Source organism: Micropterus salmoides, unplaced genomic scaffold (assembly GCF_014851395.1).
Source record: "Micropterus salmoides isolate LMB-PRFRI ecotype aquatic unplaced genomic scaffold, ASM1485139v1 Ms_hic_scaffold_6, whole genome shotgun sequence".
In the NCBI taxonomy this organism is placed as follows: Eukaryota; Metazoa; Chordata; class Actinopteri; order Centrarchiformes; family Centrarchidae; genus Micropterus; species Micropterus salmoides.
In genome coordinates, this window is record NW_024044348.1 from 37796634 (window position 1) to 37820412 (window position 23779).

A 23779-nucleotide genomic window follows, 5' to 3' on the forward strand; every position below is an offset into this window, starting at 1 on the left:
ATGTCAGATTATGTCAGTCTCTATCTAAAATAAAGGATTTAGTCTGTCAACTTAATTAACAATCTTAAATTGAATTAGATGCAGTTGTATTTTGCCCATCACTTTTACTTTCTGTGATATTATGATACTGTAAATCTTTTAACCAGCTGATTGTAAGCGCTTTTTTGGCAAACAGGTGCAAAACACATGTCAAACAAAAATGTTTGATGCTATGGCTCTGTGTATTATGTTCTCTGCCTCTGTGTACAGATTCGTCCCCGGGCCCTGGTCACCCTGTAGTGCCACTTGTGGGCCTGGCAGGCAAACTCGGGAGGTCAAGTGCCGGGTGCTGCTCTCATTCACTAAGACAGAGGTGGACCTTCCAGAGGAGGAGTGTGGCAAGGACAGACCCCAGCTGGAGAGGCCCTGCAACCAGTGGCCATGTGTCACAAGTCCAGGCACCACTTCAGGCCTCCAGGACCACGGGCCCCCTCACATCCAGACTCAGGATATGTATAGCTGGGACTACAGAGGCTTCACTGCCTGCTCAGCCACATGTGCTGCTGGTGAGGTTTCTCAAATGGAGTTTGGCAGTTAAAAAATTCTGAATTCTTTTGCCCATGCCTATTGTCCTTTCATGTTCAACTGGTTCTTGTGTATGTCCTTTAACCAGGGAAGCAGAAAGCAGTTGTGAGGTGTGTTAACAGGGAGCAGGGTGAGGAGGTGGAGGACTCTGCTTGTGATTCATCCAGCAGGCCGCCAATTATGATCCGCATCTGTAACCCTGAGCCATGCCCCCCAAGGTGAGAGACCAAAAGGTCACTGAAGCCACATAGAAAGCTCACAGAACAAGCACACTACAGTGAGGGCCTGCTCTGACCACAGTAAAGGTGGTAGAGGTATAGACATCATGAAACTAAATAATAGTACTACTAATAATATTAATATTAATGATAATAATAGGACTAATTAGAATAATTGTAGCAGGCAGTGTCGAGCAGGAACATGGAGGCAGCAGGCTGTCTGCAACCACAGATCCAGACTCTGCAGGTCTGGAGGCAAAACCTGCAGGACCTGCATGGGAAGTCCTATAGCCGCATAATTATGGGATGGCTCAGGACTCTTCTGAGCCAGTCCTAACTATAAGCTCAACGCATTCTCATCTCAGTGCATCATTACCGATGCTTTCAGACAGCGTGGCAAAGCATAATTATTTTACACTAAAGGTATCCTTCAGCGTCTGTATGAAACGCCACCATTTGCTACGTCGCAGCAACACAAAAGAGGCTAACGTGAGGCCGATGTGCACAGCTGTAGGGTTAGCCGGTCGAAATCCATAAAGTCAGTGACTTAGATTCAGGCACTAACATTTCTAATGGTTATGGTATGGGTGGGGGGCTTAATTTTTTTTAAAATCTATTAATTACTTTTCTTATGATTTGGGGGGCTTACGATCATGTTAGGGTAGCTTCAGGCCCCCTCAAATTGCCCTAACGACATCCATGCGAAGTTTGTTTGATCTTTGAGTTAAAAATATAACTCCGAGATTCCTCACGGTGGTGCTGGAGGCCAGGGCAATACCATCTAGAGTAACTATATCTTTAGATAATGCATCTTGGAGGCGTTTGGGGCCAGATACAATAACTTCCGTTTTGTCTGAGTTTAACATCAAAAATTTGCAGGGTTTTACATCCTTAAGGCATGCTTGAAGTTAACCAATGGTTGGTTTCATCTGGCTTGATTGAAGCTATTGTGACTTGTTACCTGAAAACGTTTCTGTGTAATATCCATGAATCAAGGCTGCAAAATGCTAAACTTCCAGTTTCTATTTAATTTCACGGTAATTACAAACTACATGTCTGTGTAACTGTAACAAATTTATTGTTTGGTTACCACATTGTTGCCAAAATATTACCATATCACTAAAAAGTGTTCCTTCGTTGCTCTATTCTGTTGAGTAGATTTCAGTCTAATGTTACCCAGATATACCTTTTGTTAATACCAAACTACCTTACTTAATTACCTGCTTATTACTTTGGTAATTACATTGTATTACTTATTTTTTACCTCTTTATTATCAAACTATTACCATGTTTTTACCAAGCTGTAATCTAAAGTGCTACCAAATGTGTGTATTTCTGCCATTGTGTGTACTCAATGGAGATCATATCTGGCTTGATCTGTGGTGGTCACAGCTGTTGTTGCACGATGTGACAGTAGAGGACTGATCTGTTTTAATACAAAAATAAATAAAATGAGTAAGAGGTAAAATGTTTTCTGAATGATTATAATCACCAGTGCACTTTACATTTAAACATTTAGCTGACGCTTTTATCTAAAGCGACTTACAATCGCTATACATGTCAGAGGTTGCATGCTTCTGATGCAAAGATGGGTTAAGTGTCTTGCTCAGGGACACAATGGTGGATGGGTCACAGTGAGAATTGAACCCGGGTCCCTCACACCAAAGGCGTTTGTCTTATCCATTGCACCATCACTACCCTTTCACCCAGATAACCAGTCCACTGTTGATGTTTTAAAATACAACACATTTCTGAGTTCCAAATTGTGTTGTATTACAAAACCTCAATAATTAACTGGGTAGAAATGTAGGGATTTAGTGGTACTTTCGGGTGCTACGCCGCAATGAGGGAGTGCATCTCAGAGTCTACTTTGTTTTCTGGCACTCAGTAAGCAGAAAAAAGGATCTCATGTTTCTTTGCCACAACTTAATGTGATTTTAAAGAAGAAGGCAAGAAAAATGTCTCAATAAAGAACATTAAAGCTGATGTCAGAAGTCTAGACCCAGAAACAAGGAGATAAGGATTGGCCAAGTCCCTAAATTACTATTACAATCTGTAGAATTAGACCCAGTTAGTCTCCTTTCAAAAGAATCCTTCATGCCATCTATACGCGCAGAGAGCAGACATGTTGTGCCAAGAATGAACTCCAAATTTTAAAGCCGTAATTCATTTTTCATACTATGATGTTAGAATAACTTGGAAATTAAGCTCATTGATGCAGTTTAGAGGAAAACAAAACAGAGCTGCATGCTTTAGTTTCAATAAACATGGAGATTACTTCTTGGAGTGCAGTTAGAGGGTTTGGGACCAATGCTTAGGGCTGTTCCTGTGTAGACTGATTGATATACCATATGTGGCCATCCAAAACAAGCATCTTACAGAATAAACACAATGAGACATGCTGTCAGGCCTGGCGTAGTGAAATGGTCGGGTTAGTGAAGGGACGTGCATAGACTCTGTGGCACCTGGGCACAAGGGGGCGGGGTTTACAGTTGTCAATATGATATATGAACACAAATGTATTTTGGGCTGGAAAAAACACTAATAATGAAACATGTTAGCTGAAAGAGACATTTGTGGTCTTTTCAACATTTTAGGTCCACTAAAGACTCCTGTAACTGGTTCAGAAATTATAATTTAGGTAATTAATACATCTAACTTATTTTGATTGATTTATTTTGATTGATTTTATTTTACTCACAGGTAAAGGTTTAATTTATTCATTTATATTTATGTAAGTGGTGCTAATTAGCAGAGTTTCAGGAGTGGGACCACACATCAACCATGTCATCGACAGCATTTCCATAAATACCCACACGTCCTAACTCCTCCCCTTCGCTCTCGTATCCTGCATCCCTTCCCCCCACCCCTTTCTCTGTCCTGCCTCCTGATCTTCTTCCTCTCCATAGGGTTGTAAGGGGGTCCGTCGCGCCCGGGTGCTACGGCGGATTTCCCTATCGTAGCTTCCCCATAATGCTTTCAAATGTCTCTTCGGCAACCGCAAGCCTCATACATCTTCTGTTTCGATCATCAATAAATCATTTAATCATACCTGTTGATTATGTGGTTCTTGCTAGTTAAACCATAATTAAAATCAGACTTTATTATCCTCAGTAGCCCAAAAAACAGATTCAACATTTCTTAAATTGAAATAAGTCACTTCGGATTCCTCAGACAGTAGCTACCAAACATAAAATAGTATGTCAGGTTGAATTGAGGTTGAAAATACTCATACTTGGCAACCCTAACATCAGTGCTGTTTGTAGACTGGCAGACCAACAAAGGCTTTTTCTGCGTGTCCTGTCAACGTCACTTTTTGGCTTTTCGGTGCACATCTCAGACAATGATAATTTGGTATCCATTGTCTCATGTATTATGTCACTTCTAGAAAACTCATTACTTGTTTCTTTGTTAAAGGTTTTGAGATGTATTTGTATGGCAGTTATACATTTAGGGTAGAGGGACCCATTGCTTTGTGACCATTCTGTGCCAAATGTTGCAACTATTTCTTGTTGTCTATTTCACTTGCAACAAATCATTAAGTCGTCGACATATTGCAGTAGTGCATTTGGAAGTATTGCACCATCTAGGTTTTCTTTTAAAGCTGCAGCAAAACCTGTGTTTAACTTGAAATGAAAATGCAAATCCTGTTGAGAATCTTTTGTAGACTGGGATGCTAAATAAGGCATTAGCTAAATGCTGGCTACCACTGACAGCCATTTACTGTTTGCTGGAACTTGGGATAAGATGGTGTAGGGGTCTGAAATGTGAACCCCAATGTAATTTGTGGTACAGGGTCATACATTTGATAGTCTTTATTCAACTGCACTCCTGCTGCACATTTATCATCACTCCAGCTCATCCAGTCTCTTTTCAACATGACACATTCTTGCCCTTCTCTGAAACATTTTAGCTCATAATCTGTGTGAAACCTGTGACATGCAATATACAGTGGGGGAAAAAAGTATTTGACCCCTTGCTGATTTTGCAGGTTTGCCCACTTACAAAGAATGCAACAATCTACAATTTTAATCATATGTACATTCTAACAGTGAAAGACAGAATCCCAAAGAAAATTCCAGAAAATCACATCATATGAATTTATAAAAATTGATAACCATCTGATGAGGAAAAACAAGTATATGACCCCCTACCAAACAGCAAGTATTCTGGCTCCTACAAGCCAGTTAGTCTTTCTTTAAGACACAGCCCCAATCCCAACCAATTATCTACATCAAATACACCTGCCTCACCTCGTTACCTGTATAAAAGACACCTGTCAACACCCAAACAACCAGCATCCAACATCACCACCATGGGCAAGACCAAAGAGCTTTCTACGGACATCAGGGACAAGATTGTTGATCTGCACAAGGCTGGGATGGGCTACAAGAGAATCGGAAAGCAACTTGGAGAGAAAAGATTAACTGTCGGTGCAGTTATCAGGAAATGGAAGAAGCACCACACCACCGCCAACCTCCCTCGGTCTGGGCCTCCACACATATCTCGCCTCGTGGGGTGTCCCTGATCATGCGAACGGTGAGGAATCATCCCAAAACCACAAGGGGGGAACTGATGAATCAACTGAAGGCAGCTGGGACCACAGTTACAAAAGAAACGGTTGGTAACACACTACGCCGTCATGGATTGAAATCCTGCAGCGCACGCAAGGTCCCCCTGCTCAAGAAGAAACATGTACAGGCCCACATGAAGTTCGCCATTCACCACCTGGACGACTCAGAAGAGGCCTAGAAGAAGGTGATGTGGTCAGATGAGACCAAAATAGAACTTTTTGGCCTCAAGTCAACTCGTCATGTTTGGAGGGCAAAGAACACCGAGTACAACCCAAAGAACACCATCCCCACCGTCAAGCATGGTGGTGGCAACATCATGCTTTGGGGGTGCTTTTCAGCCAAGGGGACGGGACAACTCCATCGTATTGAGGGGAGGATGGACGGGGCCATGTATCGTGGAATTCTGGACCAACATCTCCTTCCCTCAGTGAGAGAGCTGAAGATGGGTCGAGGATGGGTGTTTCAGCACGACAACGACCATAAGCACACCGCCAAAGCAACAAAAGAGTGGCTGAAGAAGAAGCACATCAAGGTTCTGGAGTGGCCTAGCCAGTCTCCAGACCTGAATCCAATTGAAAATCTTTGGAGGGAGCTTAAAATTCGAGTTGCCAGGCGACAACCTCGGAACCTGAATGATTTGGAGGCTGTCTGCAGGGAGGAGTGGGCCAACATCCCTGCCGAAATGTGCACAAACCTTGTCACCAACTATAAAAACCGTTTGACATCTGTGCTGGCCAATAATGGCTTTTCTACAAAATATTAACATGCTGTTTGTCCAGGGGGTCAAATACTTGTTTTTCCTCATCAGATGGTTATCAGTTTTAATAAATTCATATGATGTGATTTTCTGGAATTTTCTTTGGGATTCTGTCTTTCACTGTTAGAATGTACATATGATTAAAATTATAGATCGATTCTTTGTAAGTGGGCAAACCTGCAAAATCAGCAAGGGGTCAAATACTTATTTCCCCCACTGTACATCTGTTTCTGTCTGTACTACACTCCCTGCCTCAAGTGTGTGTGTATGCTGTATCCGGCAGGTATCTATTTATAGCTCTGGGGCCTGTGTCATTCAGTTTCCATTCATAAACATAGAGCGGTCTGTGTGGATTACACTTTTCCTGCCTAACAACCCCTATCCTGTCTCACAGCATTTCAAAGATATTTCCAAACCACACTTAAGATCCAACCCCAAAAGGTAAATTGGACAGCTATCAGACAATAGAAATGAATCAACCAACAGTGTATTTTTTTGTTATTGAATTTCCTGTAGCGTCTGCTGTTTTAATGTTCTCTGAGGAGTCAGATCTGATGTTTTAATAATTAGTTCTGCTGCCCAGTCCACCAAAAAGATGACTGCTTGGCCTGAGATTTGTGTATGTAGGAATAGTTTTGTAGACTGTTTGTGTGAGCATGGTATATTTTGTGTTTTCTTTGATCAGCTGAATTAAATAACAGTTTGCTTTTGTTTGTCTGTCTGGGTGTTCTTACAGTCATGTTGCTCATCTGGAACCCAACAATTCTCCAGCTCCGTGCACAGTCAATCTGCCCCTGTCATTCCACTTCTGCGATTCACTGGACAGTCATTAGCCCAGTGGTGCTGCAGCTCAAACAGCCCCCTGTGTGTCTTCTGTTCCTTCTTTGGTTTGTTTGCAGGCAGTCAGATCCATGCGAGACTGGAACCTGTTGCCTGTCTTTGAACAGGTTCAGCAGAACCCAGGTTGATTGTGGCGGGTAGTCTGGTGGTGGTGCACTGGCTGCATCTTTTGCCTCCTGCAGACCTTTTCCTGCTTCACTATAGAGTGTTCCTGCCTTAGCGTGCAATGAGGATGGTGGGTTTTGATAAAGTGGTGGTTTTTGTTTTTGTTTTGGCCGGTTTAACTGGTTTGTCCCGATAATGTGCCGCTTCTCTTGTGGTTTATTTTTCTGGCTCTTGGCACTGACGTGGTGGAGCTAAATCCAGGTCCAGGTTGGCTCTGTTGGTTTTTACACACTAAACATCTTGTTTGGTGGAGTCTGGTTTAACCAGTCATTCTATGCTTTCCAACATGCTTTAAATAGTGTATATTTCTTATTTTCCTCTAAGCTGTGTTGATTACTTTTGCCTCACCAGGTGTATAGGTATAGGGATGTAAGATTGTTGGTCAGTTGAACACTTTGGTCTGTGTTGAAATATCACCACAATAGCATTTTCTGCCATAAAAATTGGTAACTACTGTGACAGTAGTACATGCAAAACGAATTGCTGATCAAATCTGAGAGCAAAATAGTTTCCCATGATCTTTACATTGCAACATAAACATGATCCTAACACATAAATAAATTAGAATTTTTATTGACCTACGATTTTTCATGAAACTGGGTGAAATGAAGCTTGGCGGAAGTTCAGTCAAGAAGACTAGCTGAGATCTTTATGCTGCAAAGAAGTGAAGTCCTTAGTCTTGTTAATGTGCCTCTCTTAAGTCCCCCAACTATGGAAATGCAATACAAAGTCACTGGAGTGCCATTTTAAACTTTACAAACCACAGCCACTAATAAGTATTCTGGCTTGATCTTCAGTTGTTGATGGGGGGATTTTCTCCTGGGAGAGGGGATTGTTTTGGAAAACCTGTCATTGCTTGAGCCCAGCTAGGTTCTTAATCATTACAACTGTGCTTATAGAAGCAAACGATCACTCCATGACAGCTCTGGTGCATAAACAGGGAATGCTACTGTGATGCTGTGCAGCGCACACACTTCTGTTCCTCAGTTCTGCAGTACCCTAGTTCATGTTTAAGACTGACTACTTGTCAGCCTACACTTTTCCAGCCTACACATTAAAATAACATTTCACCATTATGTTAGAACAATGTGCAAACACCCACATACAAACACACACAGAAGAGAGTGTTTTATAGGCAGAAATGTGTCACTAGAAAATGAATTTGAATCATTTATATTTTAATTTGAATTGCTCAACTTGAATAATTGCAGTTTAAAACTGAATCTGAAAAGCAAAAAAGGGTTTGGCTTTGCTACTTTGACTATTATATATATTTTATTTTTAAGAAGGATTTTGGTCATTTTTAAATGTACTATTAAACTATCAAACTTGTTTGATTTCATGCATGTAGAAGGATCAAAAAATCTTGTCCATTCAACATGCCGACTATGAAAATGTGAAAGTTTTGCTACAGGTAGTAAATGCTGATTCTGTTCACAAAATGTATTATTTACATTTAGCTGACACTTTTATCCAAAGCGACTTCAGAGGTCGCGCCCCTCTGGAGTGTCTTGCTCAGGGACACATGGTGGATGTCTTACAGTGGGAATCAAACCCAGGTCTCCCACACCAAAGGCAAGCATCTTATCTATGCACCATCACCACCCACCTAGCTGTCATCTGTCAAGGAATAGTTCCAGCATGTAATTGTTGTTTTGTATTTCTTATTGTGCAGCGATTGACAACAAACCAGATACAATGCGTAAATGAATCAGCTGTGAGGTGTTGGTAGGTGTAGGTGTTTTTTTTCACTTTTTACACAGGTGTGTGTGTGTGTGTGTGTGTGTGTGTGTGTGCGCACGCATCACTGCATTTCCAGGCAGCAGAACATTTGCCCATTTAGTAGTGATTTGCTGCTCTTTCTTCTTCTAATGTACATTTACAGGAAGCAGCTGCAGAGTGTAGGGCCTTACACACAGATCTCTCCATCCCACAGACACACACGCACAACAACAGGAGAGAGTGTAGAACTTCACCATTATTTCTTTATTTACAAAACTAGGGTGTTAAAATTAGTTTGAAAATTACACAGTTTATGTATGGTGTACTACAAAGGGATTATTTCATACCATAGGTGAAATGACAAACATATAACACCTTTCACATTGCAACCACCTAATATTTAGCTGAATGTGTGTCTGACCTGCTTTATTGTCTCTCTCTCTGCAGATGGGAGGAGACGGCGTGGACCAGCTGCTCTGCGTCCTGCGGCGTCGGTATACAGACTAGGAGTGTGTTTTGCATGCGTCTGTTGTCCGTCGATCAGCAGGATATTCTGACTGTTTCAGAGGACGAGTGCAAGGAATTCAAACCTGCCATCCTGCAACCCTGCAACCAGGTGAACTGTCCTCCAGCCTGGGAGACTGAACCTTGGCAGCAGGTATGGACTTTGTTTGTGTGTGCCTATTTATATGATGTGATTGTGTGTGTAATAAAAACTGATAAAACTCCTCCCTTCCTTACTCCATCCTCTTCCTCCTACCTTCAGTGCTCCCAGTCCTGTGGTGGGGGTATCCAGGTGCGGAAGGTCTACTGTAAGCAGCTCCTGTCCACAGGGGCCTATAGAAGGCTGGGAGACGAGGCCTGCCGGGGGGCCAAACCTGCCACTAACAGAAGCTGCAGTAACATTGACTGTCTGCCCTACATGACAGGAGGAGAATGGAGAAAGGTGAGCAGAGAAATTAAAGAGATGATGGTGTGGGGCTGGAGGCTGCAAGCTTGAATGAAGGCCAATGTTATCAATATACTGTAGCTATATTTCCAAAGACACATATCTAATTTCAAATTAGGCCCGATTTAATTAATTCATAACAGCAACATTTGTGAACAAATTTTTTTAATGGAATCAAAGCGAAATGTGAATTACCTTGCAGGGGTGAAGTAGATATATATATAAATATAAAATATAAATTTTCCAATACTTTCCAAATATTTCTGGCATTAACCAATAGCAAACTGTCTTGACAGTGCTGACGTTTGGTGGAAAGGTTGGTTCCAAACTCTGTTGCATCATCTACATTTATATAATACTGCTCAGAGTATAAATTGCTCCTCAAGAGAGGTATGGTTTGCAGGTAGTTGCGAGACAATGGTACAAATAAATCTCTTCAATAAATTTATATATCACGGATGTGAAAGAAACCATGTTCTAATGACATAGTAAGGTTAGCTCCAGCACTGCTTACACTTCTAAGGGATCGTACATTTTGGATCAGGCCAGCTGCGTTGTCAAGGCCCGACACTCCCAGTGTAGAAGAATGCCCTGAGAGCCCTGCCACCCAGTTTGAATGAGACTCAGTTAGAACATTGGAAAGTCTTCTCTCCCGAGGGGCAGCTCTCTCTCTTTGTAATATTTAGCTTCACATAAAAAGAAAAAGGAAACGATTTCTTTAAATGGCTGTGGCATGCTGTGTGAAAAGGAAAAATAAATATAAAAACACACTGTAAAGTAGGCTTACTTTCATAGTACAACAATATAAGGCTTTAGTCCTTCAGTCAGTCTCTGTTGTAGGATGTATCAGTATACAAGAGCATCTCTCTGTCACCCACAGCAAACATAAAAGTAGCCTATAAACAGTCTGCAGGATCTTCAACGAATGGTGATACCATTTTGCAAGAGAATTGATTGGTCTGTAGGCGGTGCTTTTATAGCATTGATTTCTTATCTCGAACATAACCTGCTCTGCAGTTACCTCGATAACTTCAAATCCTGCCTTGTGGTACAGGACCATACTTTTAACCTTCTAATGGAAATTTTGCAATATAGCCAAGTGCAATATCCAAATTGCAGGGCCTGCAATTTTTTGTTACATTTAAAGTGTGTCACAACATACCATTTTAAATGAAGCAATGTGGTGCCACAGAGATGCCCTGGTCTACATTCTCCACACGTAAGGGAACATACCTGTTTGATACAAACCCCTGCATAAATTGCATAATTTTTATAGTTTCTTCAGTGAAAATAAAATGCAGAAATAATAATTCCCACTACCACCCTTACTCATGTTACAATATCTCTCAAATAATTTCAATATTAATACAAAAAATAACAGTAAGGATAATAAGTAATAATAGAACTAAGTGTAATAACTGTAGTTGTGGTTGTGGAGCAGGAACATGGGGACAGTATGTGGCCCACAATAATAGATCAGGCCCAGGTCTCCCAGAATGGTTGATCCATATTCTACAGCTCCGAAGGTAGCATTACCTGCAAAAAGCAACAGAAACTGAGAGGAGAGAGAAGAGCAAGCACAAAACTACCGGAGAGGGAAGATGCTGTTAGTAACATGCATTAATGTGATAAGAATGCATACAGCTGGAGAGGGAGAAGAGGAGAGAGGAGCATCATGGGAAGTCTCTAAGCAGTCTAGGCTTATAGCAACATAACTAAGGGATGGTTCAGGACTCACCCAAGCGAGCCCTCACTATAACCTTTATCAAAGAGGAAAGTCTTGAACCTACTCTTCAATGTGGAGATGGTGTCTGCCTCCTGAACCCAAACTGGAACCTGGTTCCACAGGAGAGGAGCTGGTTAGCTGAACGCTCCGGCTCCCATTCTACTTTTGGAGATTTTAGGAATTACAAGTAACCCTGTAGTGCTCTGGGGGGTAATAGGGTACTATGAGCTCTTTAAGATATAAAAAGCAGTGAGGCCCATTAAGAGTTTGTTAGGTGAGCAGAAGGATTTTAAATTCTATTCTGGATTTCTCAGGGAGCCAGTGCAGAGAAGCTAAAATGGGAGAAATATGTTCTCTTTTCCTGGTTCTCGTCAGTACATGTGCCGCAGCATTCTGAATCAACTTTGGAGAATTGCAGTAATCCAGCCTAGAAGTAACAAATGCGCGGACTAGTTTTTCCACATAATTTTGAGGGAGGATGTTCATGATTTTTGCAATGTTAAGTAGGTGAAAAAATGAGACTGTTTTATGTGCAAATTAAAAGACACATCCTGATCATAACAAATCAGGGATTCCTTACCGTGGTGCTGGAGGCCAGGGCTATGCCATCTAGAGTAGCTAAATCTTTAGATAATGTGTTTGGGAGGTGTTTGGGACCAAGCACAATAACTTCAGTTTTGTCTGAGTTTAATGTCGGAAAATTGCAGGTCATCCAGGATTTTACGTCCTTAAGGCACACTTTAAGTTCAGCTATCTGATTTTTTTCATCTGGCTTGATCAGTAGATATAATATCATCTGCATAACAACAAATGTTTTTGGAGTGTTTTCTGATGATATTGCCTAAAGGATGCATAGGCTAGAATATGATTGATATGATAAATAGGACTTAAACCAACTAAGTGCCGTTCCCTTAATACCAATTAAATGTTCCAGTCTCTGTAATAGGATGTAACGGTCAATGGTGTTGAATGCAACTCTAAGATCTAACAAGAAAAGTACAGAGACAAGTCCTTTGTCTGATGCAATTTGAAGATAATTTGTAATTTTCACCAGTGCTGTCTCTGTGTTATGATGCACTCCTGAAATCAAATAAACTATTGTTATGTAGAATGTCACACAACTGACTGGCGACTGTTTTCTCACGGATCGTAGAGAGAATGGCAAGGTTAGATATAGATCTATAGTCTAACCAAGGTTTACAGAATTGTTCAACATAAATATTCTTTCCAACGATAGGGATGTTGGATTAGATTAGGTTCGTTTGTAATAAACATTCCTATCCATTTTACTCTGTAGTGCTCAGTGTCCTGCGGTTTGGGGATCCAGCATAGGGAGCCACTGTGTCGCCAGTTGACAGCCATGGGCCGCCAGGTGACATTGGCCAGGGAGCTGTGCTCAGGGTTGCCCTCCCCACCCCTCGTACGAACCTGCCGCATGATGGCCTGTCCCAGTAAGAAAACACACAACACTCACAAATATATTCTGATACCTGTATGTACATATAGTATATATGTACTGTACGTTTTGCATTTGAAAAACAGAACATGAATATAGAACTAAACAAATTCTGTCAGGGCCCCTGCGCTGTAATGACATGTAACGGTGCAAGTAGCGCATTCTCTAATGTGTGATTTTGTTTTTGCAGTCACTGACTGCAGAGACAGACCTGTAAATATTAATAGGACTACATGTTTTACACAAGTTATTCGTGTGTCTTTTTTGTGTACTTTTTAAATGCTGTTCCATTTGTTAGCTACCCTTAGCTTGTTTTATAATTTCTAACAAGCCGGAGTCACGTGATGTGGTTGACGAGAATGGCCGCTTGAGGAAGTGCTGCGCCCATCCCAGCATGATACATACTTTGAAATTTGACAAAGAGTCCATCTTTATGTGAGTTACCGTATGAAAAGCTGAAGTTGGCAACAATGCCAAATAATACCAGGAGCACCACTAATCCCCCGAGAACTGGCTCCGGTGGAACGAAGGCTAACGATGTGGCTAATGCTAGCCAAGCAAACCTGAAGAAACCGCAGCCTCATGACGAGCACGGCGCTGATGAACCAACAAGTCAACATGACAACAAGTGCTACAGACAGCAAACTAGCTGAAATTACAAACCGCATTTCTCAAGTCGAGAGCCGTTTGGGCTTCCTCGAGGAGGCTGATGAGAGACTGAAGGCGAACCCTCCAGCCACAGTTACAGAGGTGGAAGCCCTCCGCCAAAAGCTGGACAACATTGAGAATCGGGAGCAAATGAATAATTTACAGTTCTTCAGGTTTCCTGAGGGCAGCGAGGACGGAGACACTAGGTCATTCCTCATCCAAATTTTACCGGAGATCATGAACCTCGCCTTCCCCGGAGGACTGGAAATTGACAGAGCGCACAGGATTGGAGGATTGTGCAGGAGCTCAGGTCCGGAACATCCCTCGCCAGCAAGACCCATCATCAGCAGATTTCTCAGACTCCAAGAACGAAGCCGCATCTTGGAGGCTGCATGCAAGATGGGTAGTGTTACCTGGAAGGAGCATCGTATTATGGTCTTCGCCGACTATTCCAAGTAGGTTAATGAGAAGCACATAAAGTTCAACAAGTGTAAGAAGTTGCTCCATGAAAAACGCACAAGATTTTCTCTCGACTACCCCGCAGTGCTCACTGTGAGATCGGCGCAGGGCCCCCGCCGATTTGATGACCTTAAAAAAGCCCTGGCTTATATTCATTCCCTTGGATAACTTGTCATTACTGCGTTTTGGAGCAATGGTATTTAGCACCACTGTGTCACGGCCTTGAGTTGTGGGGGGCTGAGCCCTTTGCAGATTATTTTTCTGTTGGTCTTCCATTGGCCCCAGAGTGTATGAGGGTAAAGATGGAAGTACAAAATGTTCTGTTTTTGACTGTCAAACAGTCCTTTCTTTTTCTTCTTCTTTGTCTGAGCATAAGTGGGTAATATTACTGGAGGTTTACAGGCTTTATGGACTAATGGCGGATCATCTGAACAAGAGAGGACTCACCTGGAGGTTAGTAAAATCGCTATATTGTGCAAGGCATCACCGCTGCCATTTTCATGGTGTAAAGTGAGACTTTATTGGTGAGGCAGGCCAGGCCTTGTCCATACAATGTTCGCCCATTATTCTGGTTTATGCATATGGGCGTCTTGGGTCACACAATCGGCTATTTTCTATATGCAGATTTCTGTTTAATGTGTAACTCATTGTCTACGTTTCAGATATCTTCCTCTTTGTTATTATAATGTTAATGGTTACGCTCGTGTTGGGCAGGTAGGAGGTTGGGTGGTCATCACTGCCTGATTCTGGGCAGGACAACAGGTGCGGGATGGGTGGGGCACAGTCATAGCGGCTTTAAGTTAGAGAGTCACGGACCAAACTGAGATTAGTGTTTGCGTCTGGCTTCTCAGATGCATTTTCGTTGCTTTTGTTATATGTATGTTTAAATTTAATGTGTTTTTTGTCTCTTATTATTTAGTGATGTTACGCATAAATAAGTCATCTGGAAGGTAAAGCAAAACTTGTATAACACTCATATTACATTATTTCAGCTACTAGTACAAAAGGGTTGAAGCTTATGAGCTGGAACGTCAGATGCCTCCACAACATAGTGAGGAAGAGGAAGGTATTAACTTTCATTAGATCTAAAAAATGTGATGCAGGAGACCCACTTATTACCACAAGTATCTCAAAAGCTCCGGGCTGATTGGGTGGGCTTTGTAGCGGCAGCCTGTGGCAGTAGCAAGAGCAGAGGAGTGGCTACTCTAGTTAACAAGCGGCTACAATTTAAATGCTTAAAAAGAGAGTGCAGATGAGGAAGGGAGAATGCTGTTGATGCTCTGTGAAATCCAGGGAAATAGTATCGAATGTGTATGCTCCAAATAGAGACGATTCGGATTTTTTTGGGCTACTTGTGAAGAAACTAAATGATTTGGGAGACTATCCAATCATCATCGGGGGTGATTTTAATGAGGTAATGGCCCCTATATTAGACCGTAGCTCTCCATCGGCCCGCACCACTAGGGCACATGCAGTGCTCAAAGATATGTCCAAAGCATCTGGTTTAGTAGACATTTGGAGGCTACAAAACCCATCTTCGAGAGATTTTACATTCTTCTCTTCACCACATAGCTCGTTTTCCAGAATAGGTTTTTTTTGGTGTCCCACTCGCTGGTATCAGCTATGGGAGCGAGTGACATTGGTAATATAATTATTTCAGACCATAGTCCAATATTTCTCCATATTCTGTCCTTTAATAAGCCGGCTAGGTCAACTAGATGGAGACTAAACTCTAGCCTTCTATTAGATGAGAACTTTAAGGAATCTCTTAGATCACAAATCAACCTCTATATAGAGACCAATCTCCCAACGGCTCCATCAGCAGGGGTAGCTTGGGAGGCTTTGAAAGCCTTTTTGAGAGGCAGAATCAAACTTTAAAAAAAATATGTCCTCTGAAAATCTTACCAGGTTGACTAGACTAACATATGATTTTAATTCAGTCATGACCCAGAGGGCAGAATTCTCTCTGTTTCGGGCAAGGCAGAAATACTTTGAGGAGGGTGACAAGGCTGGTAGACTGCTTGCCAGGTACGTTAAACAAAAAGAAGCAATGAGTGCTATTCCTGCTATTAGGAGGGACAATGGGTCTGTCCTGACTGATCCCAAGGAGATTAATGCAGCTTTTAGAGACTTTTATGTAAAATTGTATACTTCAGAGTCGAAGGGGGACAGGGAAGAAATTAAGTCTTTTCTGTCGACTCTTGATCTGCCGGTGTTGTCAGGGGACTAGCTTGAGCGTCTTGAATAACCTGTTACTATTGAGGAGATAAGGGACATTATTAAACGCCTCCCTTCAGGTAAAGCACCAGGTTTAGATGGCTTTACTGCCGAGTTTTATAAAGCTTATGCTGACGAACTTACACCATTACTCTTAGACACCTATAATGAAGCTTTCGAGAAGGGTAAACTCCCTCCCTCATTATCTGAGGCCATTATCACCCTTATCTTGAAGGAAGGAAAAGACCCTTTAGACTGTAAAAATTTTAGACCTATTAGTCTGACCTCCTGTGACAGTAAATTACTATCTAAAATTGTAGCTAACCGTCTCGACAAGGTAATAACCTCCTTGATCCATCCTGACCAGGTGGGCTTTATACGTTCGCGCTCCTCGGCTGACAACAACAGAAGACTTCTTGATATTATGTGGGCCACTCAGGATAACACGTCTTTCCCATGGCTGCTATCTCGTTGGACACCGAAAAGGCGTTTGATAGGGTGGAGTAGCATTATCTGTCTCCACCCTGGAATGTTTTGGCTTCGGCAAAAAGTTCATAGCTTCGATTAGGCTCATATACACTCACCCCTCAGCATCGGTGCTTACTAACGGTATCATCTCCCTCCCATTTGAACTGGAAAGAGGCACGAGGCAGGGAGACCCTCTCTCTCCTCTACTTTTTGCAGTTGCACTTGAACCGCTAGCGGTGGCTATATGTAAAGAACCTGCATTTCCAGGCATACAAATCGGTGACAGATGTCATAAATTGATGATGTATGCAGACGATATCCTTTTTTTTGTCACAGATCCTGAACATTCTCTTGCATCACTATTTAAAATTATTGACAAGTTCTCATCCATTTTGTGTTATAAAGACTGGACCAAATCTGAGGCTCTTCCTCTCACACCATATTGTCCCAAATCCCTCTTCCAGTCAGGCACTTTTGCCTGGCCTAAGAAAGGCATTAAATATCTTGGTTTAACATTCCCCCCCCCATATTGACAGATCTGATCAAAACAAATTTCGACCCCTACTGGACAAACTGCGGGTTGATTTAGAGCGGTGGTCTCCATTGTATCTCTCTATGTGGGGCAAGGCAAACATCATTAAAATAATTTGTGCTCCGAAATTCAACTACTTGCTACAGGCTATCCCAGTTCGAATTCCTTTGCGCTATTTCAAACAATTTGATCAACTTTGTAATAAATTTTTATGGAATAATAACAGCCCCAGGATGAACCTGCGTAAGCTGCAGAGGCCAGTGGACAAAGGAGGATTAGGTGTGCCCAACTTGCTCTTTTACCATTATGCGTTTACCATTAGGCATATGGCATAATGGTCTTTACCCCGGAGAGAGCCCCCCCGTCGTTCCATCTCGAAAGCGTGGTGTCCTCCCCTCTCACACCTATAGCTTACATCACAGCTAAATTAGCCCAACAGAATCAGTCACATCCCATTTTGTCCCACATTCAGTGGGTCTGGAAGAGAGTAGCTAAGATCTTTAAATTTGATCCGTATCTGCACCAGGATGCCGGGATCTGGCAAAATCCTTCCTTTGGGAGCTCTTGTTGCAAAAAGAGATTAGGGTGCTCGGAGACTTGTACCATGATGGGACATTAAAATCCTTTGAGGCACTTAGACAGGAATTTGACTTACCACGTAATCAACAATGGAAGTATTTTCAGTTAAGACACCTCCTGGTGCAGTTCTTCGGCTCCCCTTCAGTAGTTCCTCCGAGCGGTGACATGTTGGAGAAGGTTCTAACAATTTATGGGCGCGGCCATGAAGCCTCTTCCTACTATGTTATGATCCTTGCAGCCTCGGACTCTAATATAATGTCCCTTAAAATGACATGGGAAACTGACCTAAAGGTGTCATTGACAGATGCAGAATGGGGCGGAATTCTTACAAATGGAAAAAAATGTCAAGGGAACTGCGAATGCGTCTTATCCAATTCAAAATACTGAATAGAATCTATTGGACACCATCCAGGCTGCATAAGGTTGGTTTGGTTGATAACTCGGAATGCTGGAGGTGTCGGGACAAAAATGGTACTCTAGTACACATGCTCTGGAGTTGCCCCAAATTCAGGCATTTTGCTCTTCCCTTCATACAATCGTAGAGAAAATCGTCGACCAGAATATCCTGTTCACCCCTAGTCTGTTTATTTTGGGGGACCCCTCTGCATTAAGTAACCTGACCCCTACACTCTCTAACTGGACCCAGATTGTCCTCATGCTAGGCCGGAAACTTTTGGTCAAAGAATGGAAAGCCCCCTCTGCACCAGCATTGGATTTGTGGCACGCCGCTCTGGGTCAGCTGGCTGCCCTAGAACGACTGTCCTATAGGTTGCTTGATAAAGTGGAGGACTACAACTTGAAATGGGGGAAGTATCTTTCATACACCTTGGAGGTTTAACGGCGACCATAGCATTTATCTAGAAAACATGACTGATGGATACATTTTGATAGAATAAGGTACCTACATTTAGGCGAGGATACAACTCAAGGGCTAGGTGCATCACTGTCCTTCAGTTTTTTTTGTTTTCTTTCATCTTCTATAATGTATTTATAGTTTACTTTTTGTCTATGGTCGTGCTATGTCTTTCTTTCTTTCTCTTTTGTTGTATGAGTACTGCTTCATTCTTCAGATGGATATGGAAATGTTCGGAAAAAACAATAAATTGTTAATCATAAAAAATAATTTCTATCAAGCCTAAAACATTATGGGTCCCCACGTTGCACTGTTCTACAATGACCGCATCTTTCAAATTTCATGAAGTGTTCTCTCATTCAAACTCACCACCAGCACAAAAACTCTCTGCATTTTGCACGTTTTGTCAAAACAGTTAAATTTATTTTCAAAACATAACACAAAATTAACTTTAAAAAAATGCACAAACACCATAAGTCACTGTGATATTCCTGCATCCACACTCAATATTGAAAGTATTAGTTTGGCTCAGTCTTTCAGTCTGACACAGATAGCGTTCGCTGCAGCTTACCGACCAGCCAGACGGCGCGGTCGCTGATAATTTAAAGTTTAACATAAGAAACTGAAAAATAAAAACCTCTTGAGCACCGACCATTCGGGAATGTTCCCAAATTCTAGTCAAGAAGTGCTAACTAAGGGTAAAACTTATTAAATAGCCTAGATGGGGTCCAGGACACAGGTTGATGGCTTAGATGACAAAATTACTGAAGTTAGTTGGTAAAGATCGATGGGAGAAAGCAGTCTTAAGTATATATCAGGTTTTACAGCTGTTCCTGAGTTGAATTTTGTATCTAATAGTTAGAAGCTCATGAAGTTATTACTTCTGAGGATTAGAGGAAAACATGGCTCAATAGAGCTGTGACTCTCTGTCAGCCTGGCTACAGTGCTGAAATGAAACCTCTTTTAATGATGAGTAATGGGCTGCTCTGGCATTACGCATGGCATTCCTAAATGTTTTTAGTCTAGCCTGTAATTTGTCTAACTTATTTTCCTTAAGTCAATCAAGTTGACTCATTGTGTTTTACATTAGAACAACTAATGAACAAATTATTAAGTATCAGTTCAGATGACCCAAAATTTCAATGAAACCTCATAGTTTTATGTTGAAACAATTTAAAAAAATAACACCCTCTCACTTTTCTTATTTATTACAGAGTACAAGAAAGAGATGAGACCCAAAGACAACCAGAAGGTTCAAGTCCAAGTCAAGCAGCTAGCGAGACGTCCAGCAAAGGCCAGAGGCTATATGGAGGGGGTTAAACAGTGTCCGCTGCTCATGGGTGTACACCACATCTACATCCAGACCCGCAAGGAGAAACGCCTCTACCTGACTGTCGGCGGCCACGCCTACCTCCTACCCAACACCTCCCTAGTCATCAGGTGCCCCGTCAGAAGGTTCCCTAAAGCCTACATCCGCTGGCTCAAAGACGGACATCCCCTGTCCAGCTCCAAACACCTGGGTGTAACTAGATCTGGCTCTCTGAAGATCCACTTTCTGGGGGCAGAGGACATTGGGGTGTACAAGTGTGTTGCTGGACCCGCCTCAGACATCTTCACCCTCCAGCTGATAGGTAGTGACAGTAGCAGTAGGTCAACTGGCAGACCATCTACTGCCAGTCCTAGTCCTACATTGGAGGAGATGCTGCCTGTTTGCCAAAGGCACTACTCAAATCTGGACTTGTTCCGGCCTGGAGTAAGTGTGTCTCTGCTGCCCCCTGGTGTCCAGGAGGCCTCCCTGCAGCCACAGGTTGAGGAGAGACTGATCAATATCACCCTGCAGGCTGACAGAGGTGAGATCAAGCAGGAGGAGGCCTCAGAACTCCTCTCCTCATTGTTGACCCACATGTCTGCAGCCCAGCTCTGGACCAGGACTACAGAGGGGAGAGGAAAAGCTAAAGGTAATTATAACCCCAGCTGCCTTTGCTGTGAAGTGTGTGATTGACTTTGAAGCTGTTGTAAAAGACATTGAGAAGCTCTTCTTATTCTCTGTTAAACCCATTCTTTATTCCACCACCCTTTCTGAGTAGTTCATGTAATTAATGTATACAGAGATCATTCTTTATGTCATTAAGTGCATAAGTGTTAAACTAGTGCTTTATTATTTTCCTGTAAGATGCTAGTACGCTGGCTAGTATAGCCTTTTGAAGAATATTTCCTATCATTTTAGATAAAAGATGTTCATAAGTGATTTATAATAATAAAGAAAATAATTTATATAACACTTAGCAAAACAAGATAGTACAAATACAAGTTAAAAAACAAATTCATAAGCATACGTGAGAAAAAATCTAAAACTGCCTATCAAATCATATACAAACATAGATAATGTAAGTTTTGAGCATATTAATCATTCTCTGAAACAGGATTCTCCAGTATGTAATAAAAGTAAACAGCGATGGCATGATAAAAAACAATATATAAAAACAATGATAATCAAAAATAATAAATTTATACTAATAATAAATATTTTTAAATAATAATCATTTTCAAAAAAATACTGGAGATTTTCAAGCTGAGGACTGCCATTCCAGATTGTGGATTTCCCAAATTGTTTTCTATATCAAGGTACCACACAGTGTATCGCACCATTTATTTACATGCCAAGTTTGCATGGAGTCATTTTAGGACCATAGACTGTATGAAAGTGGACGTAATCATCGTGATGTCACCCGTTGGTTTGTGGACTGCCATTTTCAAGCCTCGAGTTTGGGTGATAGGGCGCCGCCATGTTGATTTTTTGCAGCCAGGAAGTGACCATATTTGGACGAGACGGTGGAGCTAACGGCCATTTGTGGAGCTAGTTAGCTTGTTTAGCTAGGTGCATCTGCAATTCACGTTAACTGTCATTTGGGGCTGACAATTTTGTCTAGCAAACAACAGGCTTAAACCAGCAACTCCTAAATCGCTTTTTTAACGGCGCTGGTTAAATTTACACAGTGCCATGGGTACCAGTCACTCTAGCCTGATTGACAGGTCGCCATGGTAACGACTTGCCAATCATAGATAATCCCGCCCTAAAGCATCCTCTGCTTTATGATCTATTTTCCTCTAAATGGGACCATAATTTACTAAATGAACATCATGCTGTGTTGAAGAAGACCTGAAAGTAGTGATTGAGACCATAAACTCATCAGGAAAGTGTTTACTGAGGTGCAGCCAAAAATTGTTAAAACCCACAGCATTTAATTTTGATTCTAGTTGACATTATAAAGATACCAAATATTGTTTGGGGGTATGTGTATAACATGATGCACAAGACATTTATCATCAAAGCATCTATATATATATGTGTGTGTGTGTGTGTATATGTGTATATGTATATACAGTGAGGAAAATAAGTATTTGAACACCCTGCTATTTTGCAAGTTCTCCCACTTAGAAATCATGGAGGGGTCTGAAATTGTCATCGTAGGTGCATGTCCACTGTGAGAGACATAATCTAAAAAAAAAAAAATCCAGAAATCACAATGTATGATTTTTTAACTACTTATTTGTATGATACAGCTGCAAATAAGTATTTGAACACCTGTCTATCAGCTAGAATTCGGACTCTCAAAGACCTGTTAGTCTGCCTTCAAAATGTCCACCTCCACTCCATTTATTATCCTAAATTAGATGCACCTGTTTGAGGTCGTTAGCTGCATAAAGACACCTGTCCACCCCATACAATCAGTAAGAATCCAACTACTAACATGGCCAAGACCAAAGAGCTGTCCAAAGACACTAGAGACAAAATTGTACACCTCCACAAGGCTGGAAAGGGCTACGGGGAAATTGCCAAGCAGCTTGGTGAAAAAAGGTCCACTGTTGGAGCAATCATTAGAAAATGGAAGAAGCTAAACATGACTGTCAGTCTCCCTCGGACCAGGGCTCCATGCAAGATCTCACCTCGTGGGGTCTCAATGATCCTAAGAAAGGTGAGAAATCAGCCCAGAACTACACGGGAGGAGCTGGTCAATGACCTGGAAAGAGCTGGGACCACCGTTTCCAAGGTTACTGTTGGTAATACACTAAGACGTCATGGTTTGAAATCACGCATGGCACGGAAGGTTCCCCTGCTTAAACCAGCACATGTCAAGGCCCGTCTTCAGTTTGCCAATGACCATTTGGATGATCCAGAGGAGTCATGGGAGAAAGTCATGTGGTCAGATGAGACCAAAATAGAACTTTTTGGTCATAATTCCACTAACCGTGTTTGGAGGAAGAAGAATGATGAGTACCATCCCAAGAACAGCATCCCTACTGTGAAGCATGGGGGTGGTAGCATCATGCTTTGGGGGTGTCTTTCTGCACATGGGACAGGGCGACTGCACTGTATTAAGGAGAGGATGACCGGGGCCATGTATTGCGAGATTTTGGGGAACAACCTCCTTCCCTCAGTTAGAGCATTGAAGATGGGTCGAGGCCGGGTCTTCCAACATGACAATGACCCGAAGCACACAGCCAGGATAACCAAGGAGTGGCTCTGTAAGAAGCATATCAAGGTTCTGGCGTGGCCTAGCCAGTCTCCAGACCTAAACCCAATAGAGAATCTTTGGAGGGAGCTCAAACTCTGTTTCTCAGCGACAGCCCAGAAACCTGACTGATCTAGAGAAGATCTGTGTGGAGGAGTGGGCCAAAATCCCTCCTGCAGTGCAAACCTGGTGAAGAACTACAGGAAACGTTTGACCTCTGTAATTGCAAACAAAGGCTACTGTACCAAATATTAACATTGATTTTCTCAGGTGTTCAAATACTTATTTGCAGCTGTATCATACAAATAAATAGTTAAAAAATCATACATTGTGATTTCTGGATTTTTTTTTTTTTTAGACTATGTCTCTCACAGTGGACATGCACCTACGATGACAATTTCAGACCCCTCCATGATTTCTAAGTGGGAGAACTTGCAAAATAGCAGGGTGTTCAAATACTTATTTTCCTCACTGTATGTATATATGTGTGTGTGTGTGTGTGTGTACATAGATACATATACAGAAGTAAGTGCAAAAA

At 41.9% G+C, this 23779-nt stretch overlaps 1 protein-coding gene across 2 annotated transcripts in view; it reads left to right on the forward strand.

Moving 5' to 3' along the window:
- The window catches only part of adamtsl3 (ADAMTS-like 3), a 217423-nt gene that overhangs the window by 182985 nt on the left and 10659 nt on the right, over positions 1 to 23779 (forward strand). For both annotated transcript variants that reach the window (XM_038702057.1, XM_038702058.1), the window contains exons 16-21: positions 250 to 545; positions 653 to 782; positions 9288 to 9498; positions 9607 to 9786; positions 12813 to 12966; positions 19942 to 20685. In XM_038702057.1, the coding sequence (XP_038557985.1) occupies positions 250 to 545; positions 653 to 782; positions 9288 to 9498; positions 9607 to 9786; positions 12813 to 12966; positions 19942 to 20685 (1715 nt within the window). The remainder of the gene's footprint in view (positions 1 to 249; positions 546 to 652; positions 783 to 9287; positions 9499 to 9606; positions 9787 to 12812; positions 12967 to 19941; positions 20686 to 23779) is intronic.